Source organism: Salvia miltiorrhiza, chromosome 8, assembly GCF_028751815.1.
Source record: "Salvia miltiorrhiza cultivar Shanhuang (shh) chromosome 8, IMPLAD_Smil_shh, whole genome shotgun sequence".
Lineage (NCBI taxonomy): Eukaryota > Viridiplantae > Streptophyta > Magnoliopsida > Lamiales > Lamiaceae > Salvia > Salvia miltiorrhiza.
Window position 1 is genome coordinate 56580111 of NC_080394.1, and position 14097 is coordinate 56594207.

The window sequence follows — 14097 nt, forward strand, 5'->3', positions numbered from 1 at the left end:
GGATTTTTGCACCCAAGTGCAAACAATTCCTTTGCTTAGTCTCACGGAGGACCAACTCAAGCTCAAGTGCTTCCCCTATGCACTTAAAGACCGGGCGAGGACGTGGATGCTATCTCTGCCACCCAACTCAATCACTACGTGGGGAGATGCTTGTGAAAAATTCATGCTGAAATACTACCCAAGCCATAAGACACAGGAGTTGAGAACAAAAATAATGGAGTTCACCCAAGGAGCGGACGAGCCTTTGCATGAAGCTTGGGAGAGATATGAAGAACTCCTCCGTCAATGCCCTCAACATCAATTCACTAATGTTATGTTGATGCAGTTCTTTTACGATGGGTTAGTGCAAACTGCCCAATTTATGGTGGATAGCACGGCAGGAGGTAACATAGCTCGGAAGACAGCAACTGAGTTAAAAGGGATTTTTAAAACTTTAGCTGAGAGCTCCCAACAAAAATCCGTCCGTGGAAGAAGAGTTGAAGCCAGCGCAGTGACGAATCAATTTGAAATACAACAACAATTGGCTTCAATCATGCGGGACGTACAACAACTGAAGATGGGCAAGATGGATACACCTTCCGTTCCGGTGCAGAATTCAGCTCTGCAGAATGCAGTGCTGTCGACACCAGCTCTGCAGAATGCAGAACTGCCGATGTCAGCTCTGCCGATGTCAGCTCTGCCGAACCCAGCTATGCAGAATATGGAGCCTTGTGGTATTTGTGGAGATTTCAGCCACGGAGCTAATGAGTGCCATAGAATGGGAGAGTTTACTCCGGAAGGACAAGCCGAGGTCTATGCGGCACAAGGATTTCAAAGCTATAATCAAGGGCTAAGTAGACCATATGGGCAGAACATGAATCAAGGGCAACAGAATGTCAATGGATGATGGAGAAGTCAACCGAATGCTGGATGGGGAAATCAAAATTTTGGGGGGAATCAATACCGTCGACCACCCCAAATGGGCTACCAACAGCAACCACAATATTTCCCCCCGCAGCAAAGCTCCTCTCAACCATATAGACCGCAATACCAACACCAACAATCAGCCCTGCAGCAGAGTGCACAGCCCATGCCACCACAGAAAACATCCCTAGAGGATACCTTGCAAGCTTTCATGGAGATTAGTAAGCAAAATATGGAGATGACTAAGCAGAATATGGAGTCCCAAGCATCTACCATAAAAAGGCTTGAAACAACTGTCGGTCAACTTTCCGGTACTTTGAATCAAATCCAACAACAACAGCAGCCCGGAAAGTTTCATGGCCAACCTGCTCAGCCGCATCAAGCTCTAGCTGTAACTGTTCTTCGTAATGGTAAGATGGTGGATAACAAAGTGGAAGTGCCAGCGCTGCCAAGATCATCCCTGACGAACTCAGCATTACAGAATCTCTCAAAGTCAAAGTCAGTGCTACTGCAGTCAGCGCTGCCGGATCCAGCTCCGCCAATGTCAGCGCTGCCAAGTCCAGCTCTGCATAATTCAGCTCTGAATAGCTCTGCCTTCACAAGAGCAGAGCTGCCGAGCTCAGCACAGCCCAGACCAGAGATGCCGAGCTCAGCTCTGACCAGCCCTACCAATGGAGAGAAGGCAGATCAACAAAAAGATGGAGAGATGGAGGAAGAAAAGGAGAATAAACTTCATAAGTCTACCACACCCTATCGACCTCCGATCCCTTTTCCTAGCAGATTGAATAATGAAAAGCTGGATAAACAGTTCGCCGACTTCTACAACATGCTTGCCAAGGTGAACGTGAATCTTCCTCTCCTTGATGTGATCAGAAAAGTACCGGCGTATGTGAAGTTTTTCAAGGAGTTGGTTTCCAACAAGCGAAAGTTCGGGGACAATGAGAAAATTTTAGTCTCGGAAGTAGCGACCTCAATCATGCAGCAATCTTTACCACCAAAGCAGCGCGATCCAGGTAGCTTTGTGATTAATATTGCTTTGGGAAATGGTAAGAAGGCCACGGGTATGTTAGATCTGGGAGCGGGAATTAATTTGATGCCTTACTCTATTTTTCAACAATTAGAGTTAGGTAATTTGAAATCCACTCGCATGTGTCTACAACTAGCTGATAGGTCTGTTAGGTACCCCCGTGGGATAGTAGAGGATATTCTGGTTAGAGTCGGGGGTTTGATTGTGCCTGTTGATTTCGTAGTGCTTGAGATTGGGGATGTGCATGAGAATGGTAGAGACCACACTCTACTATTAGGAAGACCCTTTATGGCAACCACTAACACTTTGATTGATGTTAAACATGGAACTATTAAAATGACGGTGTTAGGGGAGTCGGTGTCTTTTTCGGTGCATGAAAATCGTGCAATGCCTTCTACGAATTTCATAAGTGAATGTTCATATATAGATGCTATTAATGGCTTGGTTGAGAAGGTATTTATTCAGGAACAGGAGTATATGGAAGCTTTTGCTGGATCGGCCGACATGGAGGAATTAGCTAAGGAAGCTGAAGAATCAGCGCTGCCTGAAGAGTCAGCGCTGCCGCAGCCAGCTCTGCCGATTCCCGCGCTGCTACAATCAACTCTGCCGAGCTCAGCACCCTTCAGCCATACCGAGCTGCCCTTTGATGAACAGATGGAAACCAAGAGGTCAGCGCTGGAACTAAAGGAACTCCCTGCCAATCTCAAGTATGTATTTTTAGAAGCAGGTGAGGAGAAGCCAGTGATCATATCTTCCACGCTGACTTGGAAGCAAGAGGCAGCGTTGCTCAAGGTATTGAAGAGAAACAAGGCAGCGTTGGGATGGAGCCTGGCAGACATACGTGGCATAAGTCCAGCCACATGCATGCACAAAATCAACCTAGAGGAAGGAGCAACACCCAAGCGAGACGCCCAGCGACGATTGAATCCTATTCTGATGGATGTCGTGCGCAAGGAGATCCTTAAGCTGCTGGCCGAAGGGATCATCTACTCTGTCGCTGATAGTGAGTGGGTGAGTCCCGTGCATGTCGTGCCAAAGAAAGGAGGAATGACGGTAGTGCGCAATGACAAGATGGAGTTGGTACCGACGCGTCCTACGACGGGGTGGCGGATGTGCGTTGACTATAGGAAACTCAATGCCGTCACCAAGAAGGATCACTTCCCTCTCCCTTTTGTTGATCAAATGTTAGATCGTTTAGCTGGGCATGATTTTTATTGTTTTCTTGATGGTTTGTTAGGATATTACCAGATCGCGATCACCCCGGAAGATCAACTCAAGACTGCCTTCACCACTCCTTTTGGGACGTTTGCATGGAAGAGGATGCCGTTCGGGTTATGCAATGCACCCGGGACGTTTCAACGATGCATGATGTCCATATTCTCTGAAATGATTGGTAAATTCGTGGAGGTTTTTATGGATGATTTTTCGGTTTTTGGGCAGTCCTTTCATGATTGTTTGATGAAGATTGATGTAGTGTTGCAAAGGTGCATTGAAAGTGGCCTAACCTTGAGTTGGGAAAAGAGTCATTTCATGGTTACACGTGGTATTGTCTTGGGTCATGTGGTGTCTAAGCATGGACTAGAGGTCGACAGAGCTAAAGTGGAGGTAATCCAAAAGTTACCACCCCCTATTGATGTTAAAGGAATTAGGAGTTTCTTAGGTCACGCCGGTTTTTACCGACGTTTCATTAAAGATTTCTCTAAAATTAGCCAACCTCTATGCAAACTGCTAGCTCAGGACATTCCGTTTAATTTTGATGACTCTTGCATGAATGCCTTTGAAACATTAAAACTAAAATTGAGCTCTGCCCCGGTGGTGATTGCGCCTGATTGGTCATTGCCCTTTGAAATTATGTGTGATGCGTCTAACTCTGCTGTAGGAGCTGTGCTAGGTCAGCGTGTGGATAAGATGTTACGCGTAATTTACTATGCTAGTTTAACTCTGAACAGTGCACAAGTAAATTACACCACTACTGAAAAAGAGATGCTTGCGGTGGTCTTTGCCTTAGATAAATTTCGTGCCTACATCATTGGGTCTAAGGTTATTGTTCATAGTGACCATGCTGCGCTGCGATATTTGATGACTAAACCTCAAGCTAAAGCTCGTCTGATCCGTTGGGTTTTACTGTTGCAAGAATTTGATGTAGAGATCAGGGATAGAAAAGGGAGCGAGAACCATGTAGCTGACCACCTTTCACGCTTGGATAATCATCGGATAGAGTCGAATCTTAATTGCATCCCTGAATCTTTTCCTTTTGAGCAAACATATGCATTAACCTTTGACAAGTGCAGCGCTGCAGAGTCCAGCTCTACCGAGCCCAGCTCCACCGAATGCAGCGCTGCCCAGCCCAACGCGGCTCAGTTCATCCCTGCGAGCCTTGCCGAAGTCAGCATTGATCAGCTCAGCGCTGTCCAGCCCAGCACTGCCAAACTCAGCGCTGCTCAGTACAGCCCTGCGAGCGCCGAGCCCTGGTATGCCGATATTGTCAATTACTTAGTTTGTGGTATTCTACGACCTGAGCTGACATCGCAGGAGAGAAAGAGATTTTTAGCTCAGTGCAGGCACTACTATTGGGAGATTCCTCACCTCTTCAAGCTTGGAAAGGATGATGTCATTAGACGGTGTGTGCCGACAGAGGAGCAACAACAAGTGTTGAAGATGTGCCATGAAGATCATTGTGGTGGACACTTTGGGGGGCAGAAAACAGCACATAAAATTCTTCAATCAGGTTTGTTTTGGCCTTCCATTTTCAAAGATGCACACATTTTCACTCTTGCATGCGATAGGTGCCAGAGAGTAGGAAATATCGGCCGCAGGAATGAGATGCCTCTCCAAAGCATATTAATTGTTGAAATTTTCGATGTGTGGGGCATTGATTTCATGGGGCCATTTCCTACTTCGCATGGGTTTCAATATATTTTACTTGCTGTAGATTACGTGTCCAAGTGGGTTGAGGCTATTCCCACGCGAACATGTGATGCTAATGTGGTACTTAAGTTTGTGCAAGAGAACATTCTTTCTAGATTCGGATTTCCTAGAGCAATCATTAGCGATGGAGGCAAGCACTTCTGCAACAAGTTGTTTGCAAAGCTCATGAAGAAGAATGGAATCACGCACAAGGTAGCAACACCTTATCACCCGCAGACCTCTGGCCAAGCCGAGACGAGCAATCGGCAAATCAAGGGAATTTTGGAGAAAACAGTTCAACCCTCGCGCAAGGACTGGTCCGCAAAGTTGAATGATGCTCTTTGGGCGTACAGAACTGCCTTCAAGGGCGTGCTTGGGATGAGTCCGTACCGTCTCGTCTATGGCAAGGCCTGCCATCTGCCGGTGGAAATTGAGCATAAAGCTTATTGGGCGATCAAGGCTGCTAACTATGACTTGGACTCTGCTGTGAAGCAGCGCACGCTACAAATGGAGGAGCTAGATGAGCTACGCAATGAGGCGTATGAGAATGCGAGAATTTACAAGGACAAAGTGAAGCGACTCCACGATCGCCGCATTTGCCACAAGAAGCTTTGCCCTGGAATGAAGGTGCTCTTGTTCAATTCTCGACTTAAGTTATTTCCAGGAAAGCTGAAATCCAGGTGGAGCGGTCCATTTTTACTCAAAGAGGTGTTCGAGCATGGTGCGGTAGAGCTGTTGAACGAGCACACAAAGGAGAGTTTCCGAGTGAATGGCCATCGAGTGAAGCCGTACTACGAGCACCAGAGCTCGCCTATGGAGGTGGAGTCTCAAGCTCTGCACAACCCTAGCTGAAGTTCAGCTCTGAAGTCGGGCTGGAGACTTTAACTCTAGCGCTTGGTGGGAGGCAACCCACCTTTGGTTTGTTTTTAATTTTTATTTTTCTTTTGCTTTCTTTGTTTTCGTTGATTGTTTTGAGTCTTTCCTCAGTTTTGGTTGCCAACGCCGACAAAGGGAAGAAGGGAGCCAACGCTAATAATAATAATAATAATAAAAATAAAAAAAAATAAATAAAAAAAAAAAGATAGCTGAAGGAGTCAGCGCTGGATTAAAAACTAAGAAAGGGCCAACACAGCTTTGGCTAGGAAATTAAGTCAACAATTGAAGTTAAAAGAGTCAGCGCTGGCCAAACGTCGAATGGAGCGGGCTAGCAAAAGAAGGAAAAGTCACCAAAATATGCCACCCGCAAGCGGCACCCAGCCGGCCCAGCCATGCACCCGTCAACGCCGCACACCCCCGCCCAGCCACCCCGCCCACCCGCACCCGCCCAGCGCTGCCAGCCGCACACACCGCCCAGCCACGCACCCCCCAACCGCAGCACGCCCCGGCAGCGCTGCCGCCCGCCAGCGCTGCCACCCCGAACTGCCAGCCAGCCACACCGCCCAGCCACCCAGTCAGCGCTGCCACCCGCCAGCGCTGACACCCCAAGCACCCACACACCGCCCAGCCACGCACCCCCCAACCGCAGCACGCCCCGGCAGCGCTGCCGCCCGCCAGCGCTGCCACCCCGAACTGCCAGCCAGCCACACCGCCCAGCCACCCAGTCAGCGCTGCCACCCGCCAGCGCTGACACCCCAAGCACCCGCACCCGCCCAGCGCTGCCAGCCGCACACCCCGCCCAGCCACGCACCCCCCAACCGCAGCACGCCCCGGCAGCGCTGCCACCCGCCAGCGCTGCCATCTCGAACTACCCGCCAGCGTTGCCCGCCCAGCCATGCACCTCCGCCCAGCCATGCACCTCCGCCCAGCGCTCTCGCTCTCCATATTCAGCGCAGCCCACCCGCCACACGGCAGTCCAGCCCGGCTTCTTCGCTACACAACGCCAGCGCTGCCAAATGCAAGTACCTTCACTCCCAAAGATTCGGCCCTGCTGCCACCACGCCTTGCTGCGCCCAACAACCGTCAGCGCTGAACTGCCCTAGCGTGGGGCACTCGTTAGGCGACTTGATTTCAAATTTGGCGATGGCGTTGAAAGGCGGGGCCGACGACACGAAGGTGGCGATATCTAGCTGCTACTTGGAGCCGCTCTTCAACACACTGAGTCAGCGCTGCCTTTCTAGTCTGCAGCTATCAATGCTGCTACACTCCACACTTGCAACAGACCGCAAAGCCCTTTCTTAATCGCCTCTCACGATGCTTCAGTTTTTCAATGCCGATAATCAGGGACGTTTTCTAAACTATTCGTATTTCTTTTCTTCCCTGAGGACATGGCATGCTTTAAGTGTGGGGGTGTTTTCTTGTGCTTATATTTAAAAAATATATATATATATATATATATATATATAATAATAATAATAATAATAATAATAATAAATAAAAAAAATAAAAAATAAAAAAAAATTTGGCGAGATTAGTCTTCTATGCTTAGTTTTTGGTCTTTGTCTCATGCGAATTTTTATGAATTTGTGGAAGAGAAGATGGTTTTCGATGTGCATTTAGGGTTTGTGAATGAATGGTGGTTATTCTTGTTTTATTTTTAATATGCGTCTCTTGATTATGCAAAGAATTATGAGTTTTGTTGCAACATGATTGTAAGTTAGTAAAACGTGATTTGTCCGGTAGATACTAGAAGGAGTATTGTCAGTGTGATTACCTACGATTGTATCTTATCTGTGAAATGTGAAAAATGTTGGACGAATTGCCAACTCTGAAAATTCCAGCTCTGAAACATCTGGCCTGTTCTGAAAACGTGACAGCTCTGAGTCTCTGCTCCTCTAGACTAACTATGAGCATGGGAAACCACGTGAAAAGACTTTGGATTACATTCAAATGGTTTTATTTCATGATTTATGGCTCAACTGTTGAAAATCTTAAGCACAAAAAGTGTGAAAAATGGGGATATTGATTATAAAGGTGATCACATTAGGGAATTCACTTCTAGCGGAGAATCGGGTCTGATCGAATTACTTGCATTACTCTTTTGTTGCGTCTTAAACTTTGAGTTACTTGCATGATCAAGAGATGTGTGTTGTTGATAAAATTTTGAATTGACTTTGTGAACGTTTGGATGAAAATTTGTATTGTTGAAATCAATCTCTTCCTAGGATTCATATGGATTTTGCTTGAGGACAAGCAAAAGGCTAAGTGTGGGAGGGTTGATTTATGCTTAATTGTTCTAATTTTAGGGGTTTGCATGTGCATATTTTAAATTAAATCTTCTGGAAATTGGTGCGTTTTATGGTTTGTTTGATGCTTTGCAGGAGATTTGGGTTTATAGATGGAAGAATGCAATTTTGGAGATTTTTGAGCTAAAAATGGTGTTTTTAGCAGACATCGACATAGTCAGCGCCAAAGTCAAAGTCAAAGTGCCAAAGTCAAAGTCAGCGCTACTGCAGTCAGCGCTGCCGAATCCAGCTCCACCCATTCTTGCCAGCGCTGACCATTTTCAGCTCCGCCCATTCACGCCAGCGCTGACCATTTTCAACTCAACTCATTCTTGTCAACGCTGACCATTTTCAGCTCCGCCCATTCACGCCAGTGCTGACCATTTTCAACTCAACTCATTCTTGTCAGCGCTGGCCATTTTCAACTCAATTCATTCTTGCCAGCGCTGACCATTTTCAGCTCCACCCATTCTTGTCAGCGCTGGCCATTTTCAACTCAGCTCATAACTGCCAGCGCTGACCATTTTCAGCTCCGCCCATAAATGCCAGCGCTGACTACTTTCCAGCTCCACCTATTTCGCCAACGCTGACTACCTTTCCCAAGCATAATCATAAGAGTTCACTTTCCAGAGCTATGTTTATTCTTTCCAGCTTCGCATATTCTTGCCAGCACCATTACTTTCCAACTATGTTTATTCTTGCCAGCGCTGCCGCATGTGTATCTAGCTATGCTTATTCTCATCAGAGCTAGGTCTATAAATAGGGTTTCATTTCTATTGTAAAATCATCTATCTTTTGCTATAGTTTGAGACTCCATCTTTGAGATCTCTTGGCATCCGAAATTGAGAAATTATTGCTTTCATAGTTCTTTTTCATAGTATTGAAAATTCATTGTTTTTAGTTAGTTTTCGATTAAGTTAAGTTTTTAGTTATTTATTGGATTGTGATTGCGTGACACAATTACACGTTCAAGACATTTACGGTATTTCGTATTTCAATTCAATTTATTTTCGTTTAATCATGTTTATGTTTTTAGTTCATGTTTATGCTTTCTTTTTAATTATGCAATTTAAATTATGCACTTTAGTTTCATGCCTAGATTAGTTTTATTTTTAATTTACAAGTACTTAATTTTTTAAGTTAGATTTTATTTAAGTTGTTTTAATTCTGCCTAGGGTTAATAATTTAATTCGCCTAGTAATTTTACAATTTGGTTTTAATTCAGTTTTAAGTTTCAGTTCTAGATTAATAATCAAACTCTTTACTGCTTTCTTTTATTACTTTTTCCACGATACTGCTAGAAGCCCTTTAAGACTTTCCTTGAGAGATGACACTGGTCAACTTACCATCACTAGAATGTCCTTGTTCTATTGCAAGTCAAACTAGAGGTGTTCTAGGTTGAGTCAATAGTAATTACTGTTATAATAAAAAGTAACCATTGATATGATGAAATGTAATGTTAGAAAATATTACATTTCTTCACAATAATTACTTTGAAATAACTTGAAATAAATAACATTTTAAAAGAATGCATATAAAGAAAACTAGAAAGCAAATAAAAAATTAAAGAAAATAGGAAATGAAAACAAAAAGGAAAATAAAACAGAAAAATAAATTATTTGAGAAATAAAAAAAATACAAATATAGAAGAATAAAATATATAAAGAAAACAAAACAAATAATAAAGAAAATAGAAAAAGTAAACCCAAAAAAAAATGCACATAAAGAAAACTAAAAAGGAAATAAAAAAGATTAAAGAAAAGAGGAAATGAAAACAAAAAGGCAAAGAAAAACGTTAAAAGAAAAAAAAACGCATATTAAAGAAAACAGAAAAAGAAAATAAAAAAAATAAAGAAAACAGGAAATAAAAAGCAAAGAAAACAGGAAATAAAAAGCAAAAGAAAAAAATGGCAAAGGTAAGAATCGAACTCGCAATTTCGGGGACAAAGTAAAACTTGAAGTACATGACTAGCCATTGCACCACTGCTTTCATTTTGATTTTATTTGTCAAGGCTCTATTTTAACCGTTTGATTAGGGTCGGGTCAAGACGGACCCGACCCAGCCGCATAGGATGCGGTAACCCGCATGTAAGTCCATCCCTTCTTCCAATTCCGCAAAGCTCGTTTATAACCTTTATTCTCACAAAACCCCATCTGAGCCATCTCTCCATCTTCAACAGCGACCTTCCCCAATTTATTTCCAATTCTTCTTTCAATTCATTCACTATGAGAATGAGGCGGAATCACGCTGCCATGATTTTGGGAAGAATTATCTTCAATTCTTCTTTCAATTCATCCACTCTCCCCATTGCTTCTCTACACTCGTTTCTTACCAAACCCAGATTCAATTTTGATAATGCCAGCTGCCAAATGAGACACTTCTCCGCCTATCCCAGATTCAATCTTGATAATCTCACCCACCAAATTAGATCCTTCTCCTCCTATCCCAGATTCGATTTTGGATCTATACGTGAGCCCAATGATGCCGTCGCTCTATTTCGGGATATGATGAGAACGGAGCCGCTTCCTTCTGTTAAGCTTTTCTCAAGATTGCTGAGTGCTGTGGTCAAGCTGAAACAATACTCTGCTGCACTTCATCTGTTCGACGAAATGCTTCAAAGGGATGCTCCTGTAAATCACTACACGTTGAGTATTGCAATTGATTGCTATTGCCGACTGAAAAGACCTGATTTTGGGTTTGCGATCTTAGGCATTTTTTTCAAGCGTGGGTACGAGCCTACTGTTGTAACCTTCAACATTCTCGTGAAGGGCCTTCTGTTTGTTGGAAGGATCCCAGAGGCAGCTAAATTGTTGGGGAAGCTGTCGGCCTACCAACTGTGCGACCCCGATGAGTATACGTATAATACTATAATTCATGGGTTATGCAAAGCTGGAGATATTCTACAGGCGATTGGTTTGCTCTGCTCATTGGAAAAAGGAAAAGGGAACTGCAAACCCGATGTCTATTCTTACAACATAGTCATTGATGGTCTATGCAAGAACGGAAAGGTGGACGAAGCTCTCCAACTCTTCTCCACTTTGGGTGATAGGGGGATTTCACCAAATGTCGTGACATATAGTTCAATAATCGAGGGGTTGTGCAAGCTGAGAAGAATGGACGAGGCTGAAGACATTTTCAAGAAGATGATTGCTAATAAGGTCTGCCCAGATGTGTGGACATATAATATCTTTGTGGATGCTTGGTGCAGAGAGGGAAGGTTGGAAGAGGCCGAGCATATATTGGTAAAAATGAAGGAGATTGATGTTCAACCCAACATTGTCATATACAATGCATTGATTAATGGATACTGTTTGCAAGGAAAAGTGAATGAAGCTGAACGCATTTTCCAATTAGCAGTGAATTCCGGAATCAATCCCGATATCATAAGCTACAGTAGCCTGATGAATGGCTATTGCAAAATCGGGCGAGTCGATGAAGTTTCACGTCTTTTTACCAAAATTGGCACTGAAGGGTTAGAGCGCAATGTTGTTTGTTATTCCATAATGCTAGAGGCGCTATTTCGTGAAGGAAGATGCGAGGACGGCTTGAATTTGTTCAAAGAGATGCAATCTCTAGGATTGTCTCCTGATGTGATGACTTACAATATCTTCTTGGATGGTTTGTGCAGTGCTCATCGTATCACTGAAGCATTTTCCATATTGCACACTATGGAAGGTAAAGGCATCGTTCCAAACATAGTAACATTCAATATTCTCATTGAGGGATTGTGCAACGACAACAAAGTCAGAGAAGCAAAAGATCTGTTCAACAAGCTTCCATCCAAAGGTTTGCAGCCTGATGTCATAACATGTAATATTCTCATTGGTGCACTTTGCAAAGAAGGACAGATTAAGGAGGGTAAGGATTTGATGACGCAAATGGTAAGCGACGGTTGCTTGCCTAATAGTGTAACATACAATGTTTTTGTTCGAGGTCTTCTCAAAATGAACAAGATGCTTGATGCAATGCCACTTTTGGAAGAGATGGATTCAAGGGGATTTACACTTGACAAAATTGCATATTCGATGTTGATTGAACATGTTAAAATGGAAGGTAGAGATAGTGTTTTGGTTGATAAGGTTAAGAAACTTTTACCGAAGGACTTCTATTCTAGTTAGGTTTTATGTTGTGTTTGTCGGTCAAGAATTATTGCAATAGAGCTTAAGGGGAAAGTACATTTGCTTATTTGTTTATTTAATCTTTATGTTATGATAGATTTAAAATGTTTCAATTTTGTAGTTGTGATGTTGTTTATTTAATCTGTATGTTTTCTACATATAATAAAGTGCCTCTCTCTCTCTCTCTCTCACCTATGACACACACATTTGTAGTAGTAGGCACTGACACTGTTGGTGGCACTGTTGCTCAACTTCTGCATTCATTGTATGTGCAAATTGGAGCTACATTTAATTTAGTTTCACTATGTAAGAATTATGTATGTGAAATCTTGATTGAAATCGAGATCTCTCTCTGTTTTGTCTGAGCTTGTAAGTTGATGTGTGGCGATCTTTAAGTGAGATTTGAACTCGAGGCCCTCCAATACCTCCTGTGGTATCTGAGGTTCATTTTCATCATTGAAAACTGAGCATCGAAAATAATAAGCAATTAGTTTTCTTGGGGAGAAAAAAAGAAACACAGAAGAAGCATCACCTTGAACAAGAACTGCCGCAAGAAACAGTATGAATAAGAACAAGTGATGAAAGGGATGTCAATGGGAGAGAGAGAGAGAGAAAGGTTACTGCTGAGCTCTATCTGTGTATTAATTGTTTTTCACTTGTCAATAGTTTTTAACTGCCTCCTGTTTGGGAAGCACGACACAGATTCTAAAGGATAAGAGCAATGTTCCTGTTTGAGGCAACATTGCCAATCGAAGGCTACAGCGAGAAGATCAACGATGCAGCGTGGAAGAGTGTTGAAGGGAAGAAGCGCAGATGATAAGAGGTTAGAATGCTATTTCATAATTCTTTCACAATCAAATGCTATCATGCATGTTTCAAGTGTTGGGAAGGGGAGTGTTTACTTTGGGTGATAGCTTACATAGATAACAATAATATAGGCTAATCCACTGCATACAGTTTGATGGATTGAATAATTTTGAGCTTATTTGAACTTCCAATATAATTCTTCAAATTCGCAATCATGTATTGTGAATCTCTTCCATCGCCCTCTTAAAGAATAATCGTAATCCTGTTGGAGTTTTTAACTGCATAAATTTTGACCTTTAATAAACCTGCTGCTAGTAAGTGCAAAAACCATGGCAAAGACTGATTAAGAAATCAAATAATTCTCAATTGTCTTTCTACTTTATTTTTTTGGCCAATTCTTTAGGTAGAAATGACTGAAAATTTTCTATTGTCACCAGGCGACGCCTCAGCATGGGTTTGCAACTTCAATTTGCATTGATCTTGCAACGGTTCGTTTTTTAGTATGTAGCTTTGGTTAGTTAAATCACTATGCATTGATAGTTGTTTGCTGCAAATAAGAATATAGCAGTAGCCATACTAGCATTCTTCTTCAGCGGTTGTTTTTTAGTTGCTACTATTTTTTGAATGGTAATTGCGAATCATTGTGGATCATTTTATTGCCTTCTTGAATCTTGTCATCTTATATTTAACATATCAATTATTAAATGGAACATGAAATTCTATGACACCAAATATTTCTTTATTTGCTTTGAGCTAGCAGTTCATGTTTGAAAAGGCAAGAAGTTGGATATTTTGTGTTTGGTTGAGGATTTTACTTAATTTTAACATAATGGACTGTAATCTACATTTATCAATAAATAATTGTGTTTTTAAAACATAATGCTACGAGCCTTATTCCGTGAAGAGAAATGTGAAGACGGCTCGAATATGTTCAAAGAGATGCAAGCACTACAAGTGTCTCAAAGATAAAGGCGTCATTTCAAACATAGTAACTTTACATGCAATGATAATAAAGTTACACGAGGTGTGCGTGTGTTGGCCAAGCGGTAAGGGGTTAATGTCTAAGGCCAAAGGTCTTGGGTTCGAGTCCTCTATGGCGCGGCCTTTAGATTTCTTTATTTAATACTGTTAAATTATCAAAAAAAAAAAAGTTACACGAGCAAAGGATTCGTT

At 42.7% G+C, this 14097-nt stretch overlaps 1 protein-coding gene across 1 annotated transcript; it reads left to right on the forward strand.

Moving 5' to 3' along the window:
- Window positions 1–10163: 10163 nt before the first annotated feature.
- Window positions 10164–13593, forward strand: LOC130999329 (putative pentatricopeptide repeat-containing protein At1g12700, mitochondrial). Its single transcript, XM_057924844.1, has 2 exons — window positions 10164–12940; window positions 13362–13593. Exon 1 carries the CDS (start codon window positions 10225–10227, stop codon window positions 12115–12117), a length of 1893 nt encoding a protein of 630 aa, XP_057780827.1. The 5' UTR covers window positions 10164–10224; the 3' UTR covers window positions 12118–12940; window positions 13362–13593.
- Window positions 13594–14097: the final 504 nt, after the last annotated feature.

Coding starts and splice junctions, on each gene's coding strand:
- LOC130999329 (XM_057924844.1), top strand. CDS start 10,225: ATGAGAATGAGGCGGAATCACGCTGCCATGATTTTGGGAAGAATTATC.